Source organism: Pollicipes pollicipes, unplaced genomic scaffold (genome assembly GCF_011947565.3).
Source record: "Pollicipes pollicipes isolate AB1234 unplaced genomic scaffold, Ppol_2.1 Scaffold_3216;HRSCAF=3773_pilon_pilon_pilon, whole genome shotgun sequence".
NCBI lineage: Eukaryota > Metazoa > Arthropoda > Thecostraca > Pollicipedomorpha > Pollicipedidae > Pollicipes > Pollicipes pollicipes.
In genome coordinates this window covers 6,239,414-6,262,347 of record NW_023596251.1, presented here as the reverse complement: position 1 = coordinate 6,262,347, position 22,934 = coordinate 6,239,414, and the positions used below count along the sequence as shown (strand labels likewise).

Genomic DNA, 22,934 nt, shown 5'->3' with positions numbered 1-22,934 from the left:
GCGTACATTTGTGTCGTAGATTGCACATTTTCTGAACATTTTTGTAGTGTCGCAGATTGTAGTTGTAAGTTGTATACTTTTGCTTTGAGAAACCGGATCATACGATTATACGCCAAAAATGTACGATTTAGCCCCAAACCTAAGAATTTCTCTTTGAGAAACTGGGTAAAGGAAGGAAACCCCGACGACGATACAACCTGAAAAACAGCAGCCACTACGGCATTGTTTCCAGCTTTTTCACCCACGTGAGCATCGCCCTCAAAGCGGGCGGGAAAGCACTGCACGCCCGGCAGACAGGCCGCGCGATCCTTGACTCCCTCCACGGACGGGGGAAAACGGCGTCAGAAGCTCACGAGCCGGCGCGCAGTTTTGCTCGTGGTTACTACCGGCCACGGCATACGGAAGCCGCAGCTAAAGCCGGCTGGAGTTCGTGATATCTGCTGAACAGGCGAAGTGCCGATGACCACCCAGACCTCCGGCGACCGAGGCGCCTGCCACTGATTGTTGCTGTTGATTGGAGTTTGAGGGCGCGCCGAGTACTGTGGTCATTTTGCGCCCGTAACAGCTAAATGACTACCCACGGCGGTAAATGACTAAAACATATATATTATTCAGAAATGAAAATGGCTGAGTTGTGACAGGAACGCGTCATTAATGATGTCCGAATACGTGGACCCAAAATAACACAGTGATACGAAATTTTCGGCAACCTAAAAACTTCCTACACGCGGTATGAACTATTCAGGCAGGTGTATATAAAGTGCAGAACTTAACATGCGATACGAACCTGAGGGTGTGTTTGATATATGGTGAGCTGTCACATAGTAAATCGGAGAGCGTCAGGGACGCCGCCGCCGGGCCAAAGTACCTCAGACGCTCGACGCCTAGTATGGGACAGCGTACGAGCACATGTTCCACAGTGAGCGTGGTGTTGCAATGGCGACATCATGGTAGTTCGTCGTCACATAGTAAGTATCGATGTGTAGCGTAAGTATGGCCAATCCGCAGGCGACACAGGATTACTTCCTCCCGTCTAGACTTTCGATAGGATGACTGCCATTCCTGGACAGTCGGCTTAATGCTTTTCAGTTTACTGGTGCCCATCCCATCCCATATGCTCTGCCATTTCCCGCGCAAAAGGGCAGAGATGGCCGAGTATATGTCTGTAGCGGGTATCGGAGACGCTCCGCGACAGGGACGACGAGTAGCACGCTTTGCGGCGGAGTCAGCCAGCTCATTTCCCGCAATGCCAACGTGGCTCGGAATCCAGCAAAGTACTATGGTTTTGCCAGCCCGGTACAGAGTCGAGGCGCAGTAAAATATCCTGTATAAGGGATTTACCGGATTAAAACGCCTTAATGCCGAAAGGGCACTTACGGAATCCGACAAAATCACGTGCAGACTGTCTTCGCCCACCTCTATAAAGCGAAGCGCCTTAATAATGGCCACATGCTCTGCAGTGTACACGGGCGCATGGGCTGACAGTGTAAATGATCGCGTATCGGGACCACACACAAAAGCGGAACCAACACCCGTATCCGTTTTCGAGCCGTCCGTATACGTAACTGTGAACCCCTGATACGTTTCGATATGCTTCAGAGCTGTTGATCTGGCAACATACGGAATCATATTTTGCTTCCGAACCTCCGACAATGAGACGTCGACAGTTGGCGATACCATCACCCACGGAGCGGTCGGCACGCTACGTGGGCGTGCCACACCCCGAAAACTTAAGCCACTCTCATGAAGAACATGAAGAACACGCACACGTCTTTGCATATGGTTGGGAGGCGCCGCGCCTTACAGCAGCGGCGCAGTTTCTTATTCAGGTGGGGGAGAGTGGCTGGCTTCAGCCCTCAAACTTTGGGAAGAAAGTGAGAAAAATCCGGCCAGTAACCTGCTTGTTGCCATATTTGGGGAGTGATTGGGTATTTACTGTTCAGTCCCACCTCCCCAACATGTCTTACGAAACTACGTCCCTGCCCTGCAGGTTTGTCATACGCTTCCCCAACGTTAGGATCCCATTGCCAGAACACTTGTTAAAACAGCGCTACAGCGGAAAAATGAACATTTTCGGCGAGCCTCTGTCTCGAAAATCCGCCCTCGGTCCCCCCCCCCCCCCCCCACCAGTGTAATTGATTTACATCCCCGGTTTGCGCTACGGCGGTGGGATGCCCAGTCATACCCTATCTTACATGTACCTCCTCAGCCGGCCCCGTCGTCATTCCAGCGAAAGTCGAGGACATCAAGATTACAGCGAGGAATTTGAACACGATCTCCACATAATTACACGATCACGAACACCCAGTTCACGCTGAACGTGGCGACACTGCCGATATAGCTATTGCTCCTGACAGCCAGCCAGGCCGCCAGGCAGCCAGCGTGGCCGCCAGACAGCCAGCCTGGTTGCCCGACAGCCAGCGTGGCTGCCAGGCAGCCGTGTTCATGGATGGCCGGATGGGTGCGGTCGTAAATCCAAAAACGAACGTTTCTGTATGCTGGAAAACGTCATTTCGGATGAGTGCCTATAGTGCTATAAATGCCGAGCTATGGGAACATGATAAGACATCGGCGGCCCAAAACCGGAGCTCGCGTTTCTTCTGGACGGAAGCTTATGTTGAGCCTGACCACATTCGCAAAGGAAATTTGCTACAGATTACGATGCAGATACGTCGAGAAAGTTCACAAGGAACATCCAATTTTTCATTGCTTGACAGCCACGCAAAGCCGCGGTCGACTGGCACTGTATCGTCAGGACCGGCTGGCATTTGTAGTGTGATGACCCACGACTCCCTCATATCGAAGCGCGTACCGTCTTCTGTAAGTGTCCTTTTGTAAGTTCCCACGGACGAAAAATGGCACCAATCGCCTACCGCAATATCACCTCAGTGCACCCCCAACATCCCGCCGACACAGGCGGCCTTCATTAAGACTTACCACACAGAGACAGAGCTCCCCATGCGCGGGCAGCATCCCAACCTCACGAGCGTCTCCTCCCAGAACTGACACTATCGGCACGGCTGCCCGTCGACCTTTTTGTTTTGGCAGCTCCGCAAAAAAAAATAGGAGCGCGTTCGTCGAACCAGCACATCGCTACCATCTCTGCAGACAGTAGAGGGCTGAAGCCGCTGTTGGCGTCAGTGCAGATGCTGCTAGGACTACCCGCCAGAAGCCAGGCTGCCGTCAGCGACAATTTGTGACGGCCACGCAACCTGTGGACGGGAGGCCTGAATACTTTCAGGAACATGACACACTACAAATCCTGATTTCAGCATTTGGTCTATGATGGTATGCCGAAAAACAGAGATGAGAAGTCTCGATTATAACTGAAACCCCAAACTCATTTTTGGGAGGTGATGTCATGTGAGCCGACCTCTACAGACGCACCACCAGCCGCCAGCGCCGCCCCGCCGCCGCGGCAGACGCACCAGCCGCCAGCGCCGCCGCGGCAGACGCACCACCAGCCGCCAGCGCCGCCCCGCCGCCGCGGCAGACGCACCAGCCGCCAGCGCCGCCGCGGCAGACGCACCACCAGCCGCCAGCGCCGCCCCGCCGCCGCGGCAGACACACCACCGCCAGCGCCGCCGCGGCAGACGCACCACCAGCCGCCAGCGCTGCCCCCGCCGCCGCGGCAGACGCACCACCAGCCGCCAGCGCCGCCCCGCCGCCGCGGCGACACACCAGCCGCCAGCGCCGCCCCGCCGCCGCGGCAGACGCACCACCAGCCGCCAGCGCCGCGCCGCCCGCGGCAGACACACCAGCCGCCAGCGCCGCCGCGGCAGACGCACCACCAGCCGCCAGCGCCCCGCCGCCGCGGCAGACGCACCAGCCGCCAGCGCCGCCGCGGCAGACGCGCACCACAGCCGCCAGCGCCGCCCCCGCCGCGGCAGACGCACCAGCCGCCAGCGCCGCCGCGGCAGACGCACCACAGCCGCCAGCGCCGCCCCGCCGCCGCGGCAGACGCACCACCAGCGCCAGCGCCGCCCCGCCGCCGCGGCAGACGCACCAGCCGCCAGCGCCGCCGCGGCGGAGCACCAACCAGCCGCCAGCGCCGCCCCGCCGCCGCGGCAGACGCACCAGCCGCAGCGCCCGCCGCGGCAGACGCACACACCAGCGCCAGCGCCGCCCCGCCGCCGCGGCAGACAACACCAGCCGCCAGCGCCGCCGCGGCAGACGCACCACCAGCCGCCAGCGCTGCCCCCGCCGCCGCGGCAGACGCACCACCAGCCGCCCCGCCCGCCGCGGGCAGACGCACCACCAGCCGCCAGCGCCGCCCCGCCGCCGCGGCAGACACACCAGCCGCCAGCGCCGCCGCGGCAGACGCACCACCAGCCGCCAGCGCTGCCCCCGCACCAACCATTCCGCCCCGCCGCCGCGGCAGACGCACCACCAGCCGCCCCCGCCGCCGCGGCAGACGCACCACCAGCCGCCGCTCCGCAGCGCGTCGGGCGGGCGAGCGCGCGCCGCGGCTGAGGCCGGACCGGACCACCTGACCGGACCGCACCACCTGCGGCACGGCCCGCATCACCACGACACAGCGGCGCACCGGGGCGGAACGCCGCCTCCAGGCGCAATCCGCCGCCCGCGTCCATTGACCCTGACCTTGACCCCGACCAGGCGAGCCAGACGGCGCCGCGTTGGACCCTTTTCCATTGTCTTGCGATCATTAATATGCTTCGAGCACAGTGACGGTGTTACCGTCCTGCGCGTCGCAGTCTCCCACGCCGGTTAAAGTTGTGAGGGGGGGGGGGGGGGGGGGCGCAGCGCACCGAGCCCTCCGGCGCGCTACGGCGGCGGCGTAGCGCTGATGTTGCGGTTCGACCTCATGACCTTCCGACTGTAAGTCGTAGCTCCTGCACTCAGCCAAGGCGTTCCCACGTCCAAATCTCAAATAGTTGTGAGTACGACGGCAGGCCCAGCACGCACACAACATAAAAGCGGCTTAATTTTGTGGAGCAAGCCAGGATGATCAGGATGATCCTTGCTCAGGACAAACCTTGATCAGAACCAAGCAAGAAGAGCCTGCTCCGCTGACCAGCCTGCTCATCTGACTCCGAATACAAGCGGCGCTTACACCAGCAGGCGCGCCCGCCGGCGCCATGTAAGCCGCACAAGCGTTATCGCGGCGACCAGGCGACCAGCGGTTTCACATGTCGCAATTAGCCTGTTCATCGGCGTTTTCCTGCTGACCTGTGCTTCAGGATTAAACTCCTGATGCACCACACGCCCGGCGTGCTCCGTGCGGTGGTCCAGCTCATGACACGCCGTGAAACGGTCCCGTCGTTTTCTCCTTGGAGATCATGAGACTCATTCGAATCTGCACCGCAGATCGCGCTTCGTGTTCGTGATCGTGTAGTTTATTCCGGGCTACGCTTGGCGTGCTCTGGCCTTGATTTTGCACCAGCTCCACACATCCTCTCGGCCGCGTTCCGCTGCTGACTCAACACCACACCCAGGCCCACCCCTGGCCGTGTCCAAGCCCGTGACCCGCTGTTCTGACCACCAAACTCGCCGGCCCGTGGGTCCGTGGTGCCTTCGAGCAGCGGCAGCGGCCGCCAGGCTCGGCGACAACACGCGGCCGCCGACCGGTTGACCCCAGTGACCCGGGGTCGAGACCCGTCGACCGCAGCGGTCGGCTGGGGTGCCGGCCGCCAACGATAGGCCGGAAACGCACGCTTTGAGTGGCATCGAGAGCTTTCCCGGGATTAACAAGGCATGTGTACAGGGAGACGGAAAGAAAGAGAACGTGGCCTCTAGATCACAGCAGCGCTAGCGGGGAATTAGATGGGGCGAGCCGGTTCAACAGCATGACAAGCAGCCGTGGCATTGCCAACAGCCGTACAAAATCGCTTCAAATCAAATTCTGCCGAAATGAGAATGCCAGGGATGTCGTTTTCAGCGTGGACAGTTTCCAACAGCTGACCAACGGATTCGACTGTTTCAACGGACTTGCGCATTATCCCGTGGTTCGTCTGAACCGAGCAGACTGGTGGAAGGGATGCCTACCTTCCAACTTTTTCCATATTTTCCTCTCCCTTTTGCTGCTTCCGGCGTCGCATCCCCGTCATGTGCAGAACAGTGGCGGTGGCAGCAACTGCGTGGCGATGACGGTGCCGGTAACTGACTGGCGGTGGCGCTGACTCTCAGACGGCGATGGTGCACAGGCCACCCATCCCCGGGCCCACCCGTCCCCGGCCCCACCTATCTCCGGGCCCACCTATCCCCGGGCCCACCCATCCCCGGGCGCGCCCGCCTCCCGGCCCACCCATCCCTGGGCCCACCCGTCCCCGGCCCCACCAATCTCCGGGCCCACCTATCCCCGGACCCACCAATCACCCGGGCCCACCCATCTCCGGGCCTACCCATCCCCGGGCCCACCCATCCCCGGGCCCGCCCGTCTCCCGGCCCACCCGTCCCCGGGCCTACCCATCCCCGGCGCCAGCCAGGCCGGCTTCACGCTGGGCCGGCCTCGTCCAAGCGATCAACGTTAGCCCTGCGATCCCATTCAACTCGTGTCGCCATGTAGGTCGGCCGCCGGTCGACAAAAACGCCCCCCAGGGTCGCAGTCTGCCAGTTTCATAAACCGATACTACATTGACACCTTCGTGGCGGCACTGTACAGGCATGTAGGCATAAAACTGTCCGCTGTTTCATCGATTCATGCCACTCACCGATCGCTTAAACCCTGAAATTCTTGTTTCTTATGATCCGCTGCAGGCCGACGTGCCCACAAGGAGTTATGTAAAGGCGGCAAGTTGCAGCTTCACCTACGAAGCCAGCCCACAAGGAGTTATGTAAAGGCGGCAAGTTGCAGCTTCACCTACGAAGCCAGCCCACAGGGAGTTATGCAAAGGCGGCAAGTTGCAGCTTCACCTACGAAGCCAGCCCACAAGGAGTTATGCAAAGGCGGCGGCCTGTAGCTTCGCCTCCGAAGCCGGCCGCTGCAGGCCTCTCGGGACCGCAGTCCGGCGCGGCCAGTCGTCAGCCTGTCCGACGGAGACGGACCCGCCACTGATGCACAGCAAAACAAAGTAGGCCGGCCAGCCCAGCACGCGCTTAGCCCTGCCCGGGAGTGGCCGAGCCCGAGACGTGTCCCCAGCAGACACAGGCAAACAGCGCCCCGCCGGTGATGCCGATAGTGTCGTCCGTTTCTCCGGTTCGACAACGGCCACCGAAGGCGGTTCGACCCGTACACCGCGTTCGACAGCTGCCACATGCAAATATTTGCTATTTTTAGACATACGTGTCACCGAGAATAATCACCGCAGCGGTCAAACCGGCTGGCTAGAGCGGCTGACCACGTGAACTCTACGTCTGCGATCGCCCACCAGTCGGTACAGATCGCCCTCAGCCTCTGCACCGCTTGCATGAAGGATGGAGATGCTGCGCGTCTCGTGCGCCGCACGTGTTACGTGCGCCCCTGTGACCGGGCGGCCCCAACCGCCGCGGCAGATGGCAGCCCCTCCCAGGCCGTTTGCACAGCAGCAGCTGGCGGCCCGCGTACCGAAGACGGCCTGGCCATGCGGCTCAGACAGCAGAGGCGCGGTCGGAGGCCGATCACCCGACAGAGGTCCTGACGCTCCCTTCCCCACCCGCTCAGCCCAGCCCGGTGACCCGGGCTCGGCTGACGGGCCGGCAGGGCGCTGCGAGAGGGCGGCGGAGTCGGCCGCCGCCGGCGCCTCGTTACATCCAACTCCATTCATTACGGCGTCTGTTTACTGACGCGACCCTGGTGAAAGTCTCCGCCGCTCGCCCCCCCCCCCCCCCCCCCCCTTCAAGCCGACGCCGCCGCCCATCGCGTCGGCGCTCGCGGCGGGTGTAGAGTGGCGGGGAGGGGAAGGCACTGCCAGCAAGCACCGGACACCCGGCGTGAGCGCACACCGCCGCTCGTAATACCATTATCTATCCGCTCGTATTACCAATAGTAGCACATCTGAGGTGATCTAGCGTCATTGTAAGTTAGGAAAATACTGTCTTGGCAATAACCGGTCCTGAATTTTTGCTTCAGGTGATCATGCACTTCAACATTACTAAACGAAGTGTTCAGGCAAAAACTGGTCGAATCGCCAATGCTCCGACGCTTCAAGCTGCGCTCATGGCTATTGAGGCGCACGCTATGTTTGAGAGCGTCCGCCCGCCACCGAGCACGGAAAGTCGAGCGGTTCTAGCCTTACTTCCCGCCACAACTTTCGTCATCGACGTCGGCGAACTTTCTGGGGTTCGAGCAGCTTTCGGAAAGCAGCCAACGTGCGCTTCCCAGCGTCGTTTAACCAGTACCCCGTGGTATATTGAAGATCAAGCATGGTCAGAATAAGTTCCCAACTACCAATGCTAAAAACCGTCTGGTTTTCAGCGTCGTCACGTGTCACGCCAATGGCCTTCTCGGGTGACGAAATGTTAGGCGGGAAGCTAGGCTCGAACACGCAGCTTTTCGGACACGGTCGCGGGACGTAACCGCTCCTGAATAAGGAGCACGGACACGGACGCGCTCCTGAATAAGGAGCACGGACTCGGACGCGCTCATGAATAAGGAGCACGGACTCGGACGCGCTCCTGAATAAGGAGCACGGACTCGGACGCGCTCCTGAATAAGGAGCACGGACTCGGACGCGCTCCTGAATAAGGACCACGGACTCGGACGCGCTCATGAATAAGGAGCACGGACTCGGACGCGCTCCTGAATAAGGAGCACGGACTCGGACGCGCTCCTGAATAAGGACCACGGACTCGGACGCGCTCCTGAATAAGGACCACGGACTCGGACGCGCTCCTGAATAAGGAGCACGGATACGGACGCGCTCCTGAATAAGGATCACGGACTCGCACGCGCTCCTGAATAAGGACCACGGACTCGGACGCGCTCTTGAATAAGGAGCACGGACACGGACGCGCTCCTGAATAAGGACCACGGACTCGGACGCGCTCATGAATAAGGACCACGGACTTGGACGCGCTCCTGAATAAGGAGCACCGACACGGACGCGCTCCTGAATAAGGACCACGGACTCGGACGCGCTCATGAATAAGGACCACGGACTTGGACGCGCTCCTGAATAAGGAGCACCGACACGGACGCGCTCCTGACGCGCTTCTCATGGCAACGTACGTTGCAATATTTTTGGCAAGATTTAGTTCTTAGTTTTAATTGCGGATGCCGAATAGAAGAAAAAGCACAAGAACGTTAGATTTGCGTAGTTCTAGAAGGTTCTCAACTGTTGTTCAAATTCCATATTCTGGGTACTGATAACAAAGTGTCTGGTGCTGGTTACGACAGAGACTCGGAGCCGTGGGTAGAGGACGCCACAGCCAGCGTCTATCCCGCGCCGTCGACAAAAGGCAGACGTGCCAATGAAGCCGTACCGCCGCCGCCCAGAAGTCATGCTTACAATGCGCGGAGCAGGTGCGGCCTGCGCTAATCACGAGCCACGCGGGCCATCTAGTGGTAATCAGCCCCGGGTCTGGCAGATTGTGTGGCAACACTGGCATTGGGTGAGCAAGTGGGCCGGCGAAAAAGAAATCGACGGACGGCTGAAATAGCATTTTTCACAAGCGGCAGGGTCTCTGAATGTGTCTAACGAAGCGACAGTCACGATTTCAAATTGCCGTGAGCCCGCGATAAGAACGTGCAGGTTCATGACATACAACCGGCATGCAACCACACTGGCATGATCTTTGTCTTGGGCAACGTAACAGATATCGCGTCCATTAGGGGATTAATTTGACTTTTGTCGATAAGAGATTGTACGTTGTGCGAAATGCCTTCCACCAGGTGGGCGTCCCTCGGGCAGTTCTGCGAAGGGTGACAGGCCCCGCCGGGAGTGTCGATTTACGAGGCGCCAGTTCTGGTGTCCCACTTCCACGGCCGCGTCTCTGCGAATCCCGACCGGCGAGGAGGCCGGCGCAGCACGGGTGCGCCCCGCTCCAGCCCGCTCTGCTCCGCCGTGATCAGCACTGAAGCCGAGCTCAGGCCGGGCCTCAGACTCCGGCGGCACGCGGCCGAGGCTCAGCGGCTCGAGCGGGTCCGGGTCGGGGCCTGCGGGCAGGGCCGACCCGGGACGCGTCACACCGACCCCTGCACAGTTCAAACGAGCGTCTAGCGCCGCCCAGTCACCTCTCCGCCGTCGTCAGTGCCCAGGTCACGGCGCCATCTGGGCAAATACCTTATTTCCATGCGGATCCAGCGACGCTCAGATAATGCTCACGACAAATCGCAACCAGAGTCCGTTGGGACGGCCACCTGGGCGGGTCGACCCGGATGGCCCCTGCACGCAGCGTCCGCGGGCAGGCTGATCGGCAGGCTGCCGTGCACGGCGCAGGCGCAGGCGGCCGCGCTACGAAGCCGCCGCCGCCGCCTCCGGGCTATGCGCTATCACCGGCGATTCTGCGCCGATGGCCCGTGATGAGCCGCCGCCGGCCGGGCTGCGCCGAGGGAGCTGGCGACCGTTCAGCCGCGCCCGCCCGCCCGGGGTGGGGCGGGGTCGGCCCGCTGGTGAAGGTCTGGTGCGCCGGCCAGACAGCGCGGCGGGTCGTCGCGCCGGCCGGCGCCTGCTGCCGTGACCTGCTACAGGACGCTGCCGCGCCGCGCCCGCCGCTGCACCGCAGCATGCCCATGATTCTGGCACGGGCTGCAGGATGTTTGCGTTACGGATACGTTTGGCGTCGTTGGCATACTGCGCTGGCACTTCGCAGCTGCGCTATTGTGGCGGCGTTGCGTCTCAGTGCTGTGTGCCTGGGGGTGACAGCGTGACGTGACGCTCGCCCGGTGCGGACAGCGTGACGGAACGCCGGCAGTGGGATCCGCGGCCGCGCTGGACGCCTTCCGCTGCCGTGCCTGACCGGCGCCTTCACCTCCCACGTCAGCGGCGCCGAAGCTCGGGAAACTCCCCGCGCCACGGCCCGGTGACGGCGTCTGCCCGCACGCCGACCCGCCGTTTTCACCGAATCCTCGCGAGAAAGGCACGGGCCGGCGGCCAGCCGCGCCTCTGCCGCGCTGGCCGGCGGGGACGGCTGGCGGGCGGGGGCCGCGCCGGCCGGCCGGCAGGAGGGCGGCGCCCAGCACTCACTTTCTACGCGGCCAGTGCGCGGTGGAAGGCGCAGCTTTCCCGCCGGTCACGGCAGACGAGGCAGGGTCGGGACAGCGCCCGCGGCGCAGCTGCGCGGGAAAACGCGTTCTGACGATCCCCGTCCGCTCTGCCCTACATCCGCGTTGGATGCTTCTCATACGAACAGATGCCCCGCGTTGACTTAAGGCAGTGCTTGGCTTGCATCACGACACGCACAATCGCTGCGATTATCAGTGCCGCACACCCCGCTGATTGCACCCACAAGGTACAAAAACTGTCAGTGATGGGTATCGAACCTGCGCCTTCGCAGCTGCGAGTCCTCTGACCAGGGAGCCAGAATCACTTTTGAACTAGTGTGGGAGTGAAAAATTCCATCTAAAAAAGACCGTGCAGGAGTGAAAAAATTAATTCACAAAAGATGCAACTTATGAGCTTGTGATTGATATCTCAGCAACCAAAGACATCTATTTCAAGTTGGCATGAATGTAATATCCTAAATCTGACAAAACTGTTTTGTTTTTTAACATCTTAGGCCATTAAAGTGAAACAGAATATATTAACGCATAACAATTTCATGACGGTATAATGGGCATACAAATTATGTAACACCAATAATTTGATGCTGCACTTTGCACTTCCCTTCCACAGCATTTTTAAAACAAAACAAAGCAAAGGAATTCAACAACAAAATAACAACAGGAAATTCAAAAACCATAAAACACTCAAACAAAAAAACATTGGATTGCTACGCATCAGCCCATCACCAAGTCAAACACAATAGATGTACCTCTAGCTTCTGTTAAGATGGGGTCAGGGAAAACAAACATTTTGTCATTGTTTCTTACAAAATACCAATGTCTATTTTCATGAAATTATCGCTTTGAAAACACTTTCAATTACTTTGAATAACTCATTTCGATTATCATGGTTAACCTATGTCAAGGGCAATAATGGGTAGGAAATGCTCAACAAATATGCTCCACAAAACAATCTCTCTTCTCCAAAAGTAACATAACCTTTGGATGACCATGCCAGTATTGCTGCTTGCCTTTTCAGCTGCAGCAAAGGCATCTATTTAGGCTGGTTTATTCATATTTAATGATATAATTGCTATGCAGCTTAGAGTATCCCTGTGTTAAATATAGTGCATATATACAGTACAGTCATTTGCAAGTCCGTAAACCATGACAACTATAGAAGACATCTGCTTAAAGCAGCCATGAGGAACCACTTCAAAAAATTGGGGCAAAAATCAAGATTATGGAACAAAATAAACCCACTGCATGCCTGGTGGCATCATAATTTGTATTATGACAAGAATCAATGGATTAAGACAGAAAATGGATAACTCCGGTTATAAATCATGTGCTGAACGTAGGAAAGGTAAGCAATTACTTGGTCCACGGGAGACTTACTGGCTTTTTTCAGGGCACACTTCTTCCTCCTCCCCCAAAACGAAGTCAGTACCTTTCGCACAGTTTGCTGACAGGCAGAGTCATCCCACTCACCCCCAAATCTAAATATCAATCATGTCCACCAACCTACGAGATTAAAATGCGAAACAAGTAAGAGGTGTGCACGATAAACATTTCCGGAGGACAGAATTTCGCCATCACACACTTATGTAGTAGCTGCGTCAGGTTTGTCCAAGCTCTATATGGCAGCATAAGCATAGCGTTGTTAAGTAGCGTGGTGAGTTAGACACTCGGAAGGCTTAGATTTATAATTATCGAGCGCCGCCATGAACCAAGAAAACGACCAACCGAGGGTTTAAAAGCGCAAAAATGGCGGCAAAAGTAAGTTCCGTGGTTCAATTTGTCTCCTTCATTCCCTGGAAATTGTTCACTCTTGGGTGTATTTCAAACATTTTTGGGCGGCTGGCGAATTAATCCAATTTATGCATAAAATACGTGCAAGTCTGCCGTTGTGGCATCTTGCAGAGAAATTGGTACACATTTTAAGCAACAAATGGTACCTCTAAAGGCGATGGGAAAGGAAGGAAGAATAAAGTGGTATCACACTCGTATGATACCAAGAAAAACAAAGCTTGTCATATTAATACATAAACTCCTACTTTTTGGAAACATTTTGTTCTCACCTGATTTGACTTAAAATCTGTTAACATGAGCGCTCAAATCGTCATATTCAGCTTCTAAATTTCATTTAGAAGACAGTCCTTGGATTTTTCACTCCTGCATTTCGGGAATGATGCAATTTAGTGGTCAAGTTTCCTCGGGAAAAAAGAAATGCGTGGACTAAAATGCTCTCAAAAGCCTTGCTCGCGTTTGCACAGGCTCTCTTTTCGTGGTGTGGTGGTGAAACCAAAAAATAGGGGATGCGTGAACACGCGACCTTTTGCTTAGAAATGGTTATCTAGGTTCTGGGGACACTTTGGAAACCAACCTGGAACTTGACCTTGCTTGACCTTTTTATCCGAAGGTCATGACTTAGGAACCTGAAAATTGTACCTAACAGAGTTCAAGTACAGGTCAACACAGTCTGCAAATTTTGGTATCTCTAGCTTTCTTAGTTCCCGAGATCTCAGGGGGTCAAATTGACCCTCCTGCCCACCCGAGTGGAGGGTATCTAGCCGGCCACCCGGGCGCGTGTTAAGCGAACGCCACGACGGTCCTCATCGGACCGCCTTCACGGCTCGCATCCGACCGCTACGACAGTTCTCATCTGACCGTCACGACGGTTCTCAACTGACCGTCTCGGCGGTTCTCATTGGACCAGGCGTCCATACTTTAGTCTGCGGCCCACACGCGAGTCATGAGCTTGCGCAACAGTCGTCAAAAGCCCACCCGTCTGTTGGGAACGACAGAACCCTTCCCTCACGTAGGTAACGACGGGTCGCCGTTTGTGGCTCATTTCGTCTCTCACGAGTACGTTTGGATAATGGATTAAGCCGCAGACTGCCGTTCGTGGCGAACTGCACGTACGCAATGAGTCTTATGCAGACCTGGGCGTAGCCTAACGGTTATTACACCGACCTGGATACGCGCCGCACAAGCCGAACGTGATGCGCTTCGCTGCCTCCCAGCATCGTCCACCGGCGGGTGTCAGACGACAGTGACGTCATCAGCTCCTTAGCAACGGCGGTGTATCAAACAGTGAGGTTATCAACTCCCTAGCAACCGGCCGAGCCTAAAAACGCGGCGGCTCCATACGAACGTCCACCTTGGCATTAAGTGTCGCGTCGCATGAGCGTCACATGTGTCCCGTGCTGCCCTTTCGCATTCCCATATCCGCGGTAGGAGCGGGCGCACGACAAATACAAAAAAAAAACAAAACAAGAATCCAAGACCAAGAGCCAGAGGCTAAGAGACGATGCGCGTGGCGAAGACGCAGTGGGCGTGGCGGAACCATAGTGGTAAGAGCACGTGTGCCATCGGAATGCTTTCGTGAGCAATTTTCGTCGCTTTGCATACTACAAATCCACTACTTCTGACGTCTACAGACGGTCACGTGACAGTCGTTCTGTAGGGCACCGTCAGCCACAAGGCCCAATCCCAAATGGCAGTCCGTCATGTGACGTCACCACCAGGGGGGACTCCTGATTGCTAAATGCCGTGGCCAAGTTGCTACTTATGACGTCACAAGCCAGTGCGCTGCGGTCGTTCCGATGTGTCTGGATACGGCAACTCGAGTGCGACAACACTATCTGCGACGTCGTGGGTTATAACCGCGGGTAGCTTGGGCGTAGCCAAGTCTCTGAGATTATGAAGGGCAAATCAGGATTGGGGGTCAAGCTCGAAAGTGGGGACAACCTGCCCTTAAAGCGGTACTTTGGTAAAACGTGAAAAACGGAAAGTAAAGGCAAAACCAAAGGCTATAATAAAGATAAAAGAGGACAAGTCCCTCAAGCCCCCCCCCCCCCCCTCCACATTGGTTACAGTCCTCCCAGGGCGAGACCGCCAACGACGCGCGAGTGTCGACGCGGACCACGTGACCGGGCCAGACGCGGTCGCCGGCGGCGGTACGGAGGCGGGCCGGGATCTGGTACAAGGCCGCCTCTCCCCCTCCCCCTCCCCCCTATCTGTCCGGACCGGGTCAGCGGCGGCTGACCTGGCCGCCGGGCGGGGGAGGGGGAGGGGGCAGGCGGGGAGACGGCCGGCCTCACAGTCGCGGCGGCGAGATGATATCGGGCTTAATACGAAAGGCGTATAATCCAGCTAACGAGGCACGTGAATTTGGGCGGTGAGCACGCTGTTAGACTCATACAGAGTTACGCCACAGTCTCGGCGCTTGATTTTTAGAGGATCAAAGACCATGCTACAACGCAATCATTCCTTTCGCTCGTACTGAACGACATCACCCCGCCAGGGCAGATTCCGATAACTGCTGGACTGTGCACCGCAAGGCTGCTCGTGGGGCCGCACCCGCCCCAGTGAGACCCAGCCGGGTCGGCTACACACGCCGGACCAACCGAAAACAGCACGCGACGGTCGCTTCCACTTCAGCATTGTCTTCCCCACGCGGGGAAACAGGAGCACCCTGACCTTTAAGGTTTCGCTCGTTTATGCCCGGAGGCGTAATGGAGCTGGCATCCGGCGAAACAGGTTCCGCGGCAGGCGATATCGGCTGACGTGAAAAGTGAGGAGACGGCTTATTTGCACCAGTCAGTGTGCGTCCTTTTTTGTCCTCGGTCACAACTGGCCGAATGTTCGGGTTGAATTACGGTGCAAGCGCACTCTGCAGATTTCACGCGTCTTGACAGCACTTAAGACGACGTGGCAGAGCCAACAGTTGTCACGCAAGCATCTGACTGCCTTGCAAACAACCGAGTGCAAACCCGTTGCAGTTCCTGACTGTCTCATGCAACATGTTGCTTATGATGGGAATATACTTAGGCTGACGCAATAACACATCGTCACCTGCCACCGACACCACACCGCAGTCCCGGGCCTCTTATACACGGTTGCAACAGATTGTGACTAGGGTGTCATGCATGTACGCAAGTAGAGCTAGCCATAAGACGATTATGTTATCCCAACACCAGCGTTGAGACAGAAAGCGATTCGAGCCCATACGCATTTCAATGACATGCCGTTTCTTATTGCTTACTGCGCTAACCTCACTAATCAAGCTCGGCTACGGCCATTTTCAAAACCAGTCTCCAATTGTCTTAAAGCACTCATTTTCCCTTGTGTCATTTCATTCTCGAGTTCTGCTTATGCCCATTTAATTCTCGCTCTCAGACTGGCTAATGCCCGGTTTATCTTCCATCTCGTCTAATGCCCATCAAATCCTCCGTGATCAGTGGATAACAAGCTCACACAATCTCAGGTGTCACGAACACGACATCTTACAACGTCGAGGCCGGCACGTTGTGCGAGCCTGCGCCGTATTCCATGCACACGTAAGCGGCCGACGCGCGGTCTGCGCCGCTCCGCCTAATAAGGCCGTAATTGGCCAGTCAGCCGGCCCAGCTGCCGGCTTTAAAAACCCCGCAGCCGCGCGCCGCGCCGCGCCGCGGGAGAAACTCGCCGGCTAGCGCCCCTAACTAGGCGATCCCTCAACAAGACAATCATCACCGCAAGAACCGGCGTTCGTGCGCTATGCATGCGCCACTGCACGCCGCTAATGGGGTAATGAGTGCAGCGGACATTTCAGAAGCGCTGTAAGCTCCGGCAAGCAAGTGCGGCCGCAGTTTTCGAAACGTAATCTGAAGACTCCGGACAACTTGATAAAGGCATGTAGCCGAAATGTTGACCCAGCCATCTTATCATTATTCTGGTTCTTTCACGAGGAAAAGAGTTTTAAGTCACTGTCTTACCTAAACCAATTCCTGGCCGATTTCCCCAGCGAACCCCTGCAGCTCCGACTCCCTACAGAGCAAACCAACTCCCATCAGAGTAGACCAACTCCTCGCCGATTTCCCCAGCGAACCCCTGCAGCCCCGACTCCCTACAGAGCAAACCAACTCCCATCAGAGCAGACCAATTCCTCGCCGATTACTCCAGCAAACCCCGCAGCTCCAGCTCCTGCGGAAAAGTTCCTGCAGACTCCAAACTGCCGCTGCAGCCAGGTCCGTCCAGGAAGATCCCCAAAGCGTCACTATTCACGACCCCGTCCAGACAAACTCACAGAACGCCGTCAGACCCGGACGGACCCGCACAACACCGCTACAGCCGGGAACGGCAGCGCGACGTCACGCAAGACCGGTCTATTGGGGCCGGGTCGCCGCCGCCGCCGCCGCCGGCGTGACGTCACAGCGGCCGGCCGGCTGGCACGATGACACAGAAAGCGGCGCGGCAGCAGGCGCGGCGGCGATCGCAGCGCGGCGGGCTCGGTGCCGCGAGAGGCAGTGCGTTGTGCACGCCGTCAGCTGTCCTAGACCGGACTACGCCCCCAGCCGGGGGTGGAGCGACTGGATGGTGGGCTGCGTATTACGTCCACGATGGTCATCACATAGCGCAGGACTCGTCACTGCACGGGGAAACGAACAGCCTCGCGAGAGAATTAGATCCGGCAGAATCAGAATCAGTCGCGGGAGAGTCCGCTACCCACAATTCGGGAGAATGGCCCGCTCACGAGGAGAAAGGATGTGTTCCCCACGGCGCGCAAGGTAGTTCCCTCACGATGGGAGGTATGTGGTGCTCGCTGTGTGGGAGGATGCCAATGAGATCCTCGTGCTCCAGGATGGTCAGTTCGTCACGCTGGCGTTATTCGCTCGCTGCAGTGAGCGCCGTCCGGTCGTGACGGCCACGATGCGTTGCTCGCGCTGAGCACGCGGCGCGGCGCGTCCAACGCTGAGCACGCGGCGCGGCGTGTCCAGCGTTGTTGTTCCGCGATCAGGCGCAGACCTCGCTGAGCCCGGTCATGACGAGTTCACTGGTCGGGTCAGGTCGACTGTCGACCAGCATCGAATCGACACGTGAATCATGACGTCAATCGACTTCGAGCACGTGCACTGGGAGTCCCGCCGCAGCCCATGTGTCGCCTGCCCCTCTCGTCAAGATCAGCATTCACACCGCTGTTGTGATGGAGCATCTGAGTCAGCGAGGGGCTGGCACTACCAGCTCTAGAGTGTGCCGGGGCGGCCACGTGACCGGCTTCCAGCGGCACTTCACGCATGACGAAAAAATCGCTCCCGTTCAGTATCCTCGCGTGCTCACGCAACATACTAAAACTGACTTTTTCCGTCCCCCCAAGATCATTGGATCCTCTTGAGTCGACAATATGAATATCAAATCAGCGCTTCGGACTTTAGGTTAGCACTTTAAAACTTAAATCAGAGCTTTCAATCTCGAATGATTGAATTTACACGTTCAATTTTCAACCAATGTGATGGATTTTCAACCGTTCATTTAAAGTGTGCATCAGCATTGCGCACCTTAAATCAATACTCTAAATCTCAAATCAGCACTTTGCATTTGGAATCGGCGCTTCAAATCCAACACACAGGGCCCACCACCGCGACACTGTGCGGGGCGGCCGCTGCCGAGGCAGGCTGATCAGGGCGCCGGGGTCGCTCCTTGCCCTCCCCTCCCCCCGCCGGGGCTGCGGCCCTGTCCTGCACACTCCAAGATACAGTTGGCAGTTGCGCGAGTCGGCATCCAGCAGCGTGCTCAAAGCGCCAGACTCTGACTTGGGAAGAATCTGACTTGGGGAGAGACTGACTTGGGGAAAGACTGACTTGGGGAAATGTTTGACTTGGGGGACTGACTTGGGGAGAACCTGCTCAGGACTCGGCGTAGGGCGCAGGCCAAGTTGAGCGGATATTGCTTCGCGCTGTTCGATGCGATCCACTGCGATTTAGCATTCCAAACCGCATGCGGTATCTTGCACTGCTGCCTGCCAAGTTGCATTCCTTCAAAAACCGCTACCCCCGCAGAGCGCACTACATACAAAGATCAGTGATGAACTCGTCACGAGTCACGATGGACTCGTCTGCCGGTGGCCAGTGAACGGCTCGCCCTCACGCTCCCACCGCCACGGCTGCCGAGACCCTCTGATCGTTCAAGTCACTCTGCTCCACAGCTGCGCCGACGCCCGTGTACGATCTAGTGTGCGGATGATGTCGCCGGTCACGTTCGGGACATCGCGCCGAAAAAGAAGTCTTACGGTAGCCGCCGGCGCCCGTCAAAACTCTCGCGCCGCGTGACTCTATTCGGCGGCGCGCAGTCACGGCATGTTCACGCCATCCAGAGTGCGGCCAGCCGACGTCACCATCCCGGCGCGAGACCGCGGCCCTGCGACCCGGAGCCCACGCGGCTGCCCGCGCTACGACACAAGGCACGGGGTAGTGGGCAATGAGCAGTGTATGGTGGGCAGTGGGCAGTGGGCAGTTGACAGCTCACCGTTAAGAGTGGGCAGTGTGCGGAGGGCAGACGACTGTGAGCACTGGGCACCGGGTAAACAACGGTGGGCAGTAGACATTGGACATTAGAATTTGAACAATAGACATTGGACAGTAGAATTTGGACAGTGCGCATTGGGAACTGAGCACTGTGGAGCGCTACCTGGGTTACGGCACTGGACTGTGGACAAAGGACAAGGCAGGGAGCCCGTCCGGCCCGGCAGCGGGGTCACCGCGCTCTGGCGGTGCGGCCCAGCCGGTCCGGTCCGGCGCGACCCAGCCGCGGTCGTGGGAGGCGGAGGCGCGGCGCTCCCACGCGGCGCGGTCGCCGCCGCCGCCGCCGCCGCCGCCGCCGCCGCCGCGTAGCGTTTGTCGCGCGCGCACCGGTCGGGGCCGCGATCGCCGCGCGGTCGCCGGCGTCATCAGAGCGTGACGCGCAGCATCGGCCGCCGCGCAGCAGCGGTCCGCCGCCGCCGCCGCCGCCGCCGCCAGCGCAGGACGTGCGTTATGGGGCAGACGTACGCTATCCAGCAGCAGACGCGCGCTGTTATGAGGCGGGCGGGCGGCACTAAGTGCAGACCGGTGACAACGGAGAGCAAATGCGTGTGTTGACGAAGCACAGGCGCGCACTATCACATGCAAGGCAAGCAGCTTCACAGAACAAACGTGGGTACGCTGGCGATGTGGGACGTGCCTCCCAGGCAAGTGACGTGCCAGAGCAGGCTCGGCGTCCGTGACCACCAGACGAACGGGCAGGCACTGGGACCGTGCCAGCGGAGCCAAGAGCCAGCGGAGCCAGGAACCGGGAGCCAGCAAAGCCAAGAGCCAACGGAGCCAGGAGCCAGTGGAGCCAGAAGCCGGCGGAGCCAGCGGAGCCAGTGGAGCCAAGGGCGCGCGACTGGGGACGGGCGGTGGGAATTTGACCTCATCTGGCAAAAGAATCCATAGGAAACGGTGCACCGCCATCTGGTGGATGGACGGCTGTGCCAGCCGAGCGCCGCCTCGTCTGGAGGCGACCTGCCGCGCCGCTCCCGGCGCCGCGTTAAACCCGTCCGCCCCGGCTCGTCCCTTCCGACCGGTCCGGTGACTCGTCCGCCCCGGCTCGTCCCTTCCGACCCGTCCGGTGACCCGTCCGCCCTGCCTGGGTCACAGGACACATGGCCGCCGCACGGCTCTGGGAACTGAGCGGCCGGTGGCGTGCATCATGCGAGAGGCTATTTGAGCCCGGCGAGAGGCTATCAGAGCCCGGTAAGTGTCTTGCTGAGGCCGGCGAGAGGCTCCGGAGAGCCCGACGTGAGGCTGTTGCCGGCGCGGGCAGCGCGCCATGGTAACGGCCCGCTATAAACTGCTTAAGCACGTGACGCAACTGACGGCGCAGCCGAGTCGAAGGGCCGAGCAATCATCACCCCCGGTACAGGCCCATCTGCATGTGCCGCCGAGACACGGGCCAGACGGCTGCGACCATCTCAGGCGCGCGGGGCAACAGGGTGGGAGGGGGAGAGGGAGGTGCGACGCACCGCCGCCTGGCTTGACTTTGGCACGTGGTACACACAGGGGATGCATCGCTGTTAGTGCTGTCTGATGGCCGGCTGAGGTGGGCGCTGAGGGGGTGCATCGCTGTTGGTACTGTCTGATGGCCGGCTGAGGTGGGTGCTGAGGGGGTGCACCGGTGCTAGTGCTGTCTGATGGCCGGCTGAGGTGGGTGCTGAGGGGGTGCACCGGTGTTAGTGCTGTCTGGTGGCCGGCCGAGGTGGGTGCTGAGGGGTGCATCGCTGTTGGTACTGTCTGATGGCCGGCGCACGCGCCAGGCTGAGTGCCCCGCCTCTTGTCAGGCGGCAGGCTGAGCGCCCCGCCTGTTGTCAGGCGGCAGAGCTGACAACAGACTGAATGAAGCCTCTGGCTGGAGCCTCTCGCTGCCATGGCAGAGCGTTCGCATCGTATGGATTCGCTGCGACTCCGCCTCCCGCTCACACAGTAAGAGCAACGCGAACTGCTGATGATAAAGCAAGGGGGATGGGGAGGGGTAATAACCATTTCGGAATGCGTCCACCATGCCTGGCACGCCGGCGGCCGTCCTCACCGTCCTCCGAACACCGTCTTCGCAACGTGTGCATGGCACGCGCAAGCCTCCTCCCAAAGCGAACCCTCTCTTCACTCCGCTACAGACAGATCGTCATGCCAGGCACGGCTGTGCGTCTAAATTGCCTTTTTGGCGCAAAAAAATGACGTATTTGTCCCGCAAATTGACCAATTAAGCTTAGGCCGCACGCAATGTTGGTCTCCCGCAACATTTCGTGCATCGAACATAAACATTCCTAGCAATTACGAACTCAGTCTGCGAATGTCCCCACATACTCGCTTTTGTCGGTGCCATTCTTAGTGAAACAAATTTACCGCCCAGCACGGGGCGCGTGCTCCACCCAAAAATAGTCACAACGCGGGCTCATTTTCATGAGCGGCGCTGGGTGTTGCTGCGGTCAATGTACCAAACGAATCTAAATCATCCCCGGTACTGGATGTTGACCGACACGCATTGACTACGGAGCAACGCGCATGTAGCACTTGTACCGCCACAATATCCGCTTTGACTCCCACTCCCACCCCACACCACCCTCTCCGGAACCTCCGCCCCCCCCCCCCGCCCTGTGTGTGTGTGGGGGGGGGGGGGGTATATAGTATTGGAGATAGCATTGGAGAACGCATAAGACACTGGGCAGGGCAGCTTTCCACCAAATCTGGGGAACGCAGGCCAAGTTCCCCCCGAGCCGGAAGATGAAAAGTGTGCCCTCCCATGCTTGTTGACAGCCCTACGTCCCGGTTCCCACAGAACAGCACGCCGTCGCTCGGCGCTCGTCCGTCGCTCCGTCGCTCCGTCGCACTGATTACGGCGTGCCGCCAACATTGTGTTGGAGCGCAAAGAGCAGCGGACCGCCTCGGACGTGTCCGGCGGTGTTGGGGGGGGGGGGGGGGCAGCCGGCGGGGAGGACGTACCTTGGTCCGGTTGAGCGGGTTGGTGAAGTCCCAATCGGGCGCGACAAACAGGAAGCCGCACCGCTGCACCTTCCGCGACGCCTGGGGACGCCGAGGTCACGGTCAGAGGTCGGGCCGGCCCGTTGAGCTCAGGTCAGACGTCTCTGGCATGAGGTCAGACCTCGCGAGCCGCCGCGGTGGTCGTAGTGAAGGTTGGGGCCTGACGCGGTGGTCGTGGTGAAGGTTGGAGCCTGATGCGGCGGCTGTGGTGAAGGTTGGGGCCTGACGCGGTGGCCGTGGTGAAGGTTGGGACCTGACGCGGTGGTCGTGGTGAAGGTTGGGACCTGACGCGGTGGTCGTGGTGAAGGTTGGGACCTGACGCGGTGGTCGTGGTGAAGGTTGGAGCCTGATGCGGCGGCTGTGGTGAAGGTTGCGGCCTGACGCGGTGGCCGTGGTGAAGGTTGGAGCCTGATGCAGCGGCTGTGGTGAAGGTTGGGGCCTGACGCGGTGGTCGTGGTGAAGGTTGGAGCCTGATGCGGTGGTCGTGGTGAAGGTTGGAGCCTGACGCGGTGGTCGTGGTGAAGGTACAATATCCA

The 22,934-nt window shown here is 58.9% G+C and overlaps 1 protein-coding gene across 1 annotated transcript in view; it reads right to left on the bottom strand.

Annotated features, from left to right (window-relative positions):
* Positions 1–22,934, bottom strand: part of LOC119091052 (protein outspread) — a gene marked incomplete at its 3' end in the record, with an annotated part of 100,672 nt that overhangs the window by 52,311 nt on the left and 25,427 nt on the right. Inside the window, exon 2 of the mRNA XM_037213769.1 lies at positions 22,360–22,440. Within this exon, the coding sequence (XP_037069664.1) occupies positions 22,360–22,440 (81 nt within the window). The remainder of the gene's footprint in view (positions 1–22,359; positions 22,441–22,934) is intronic.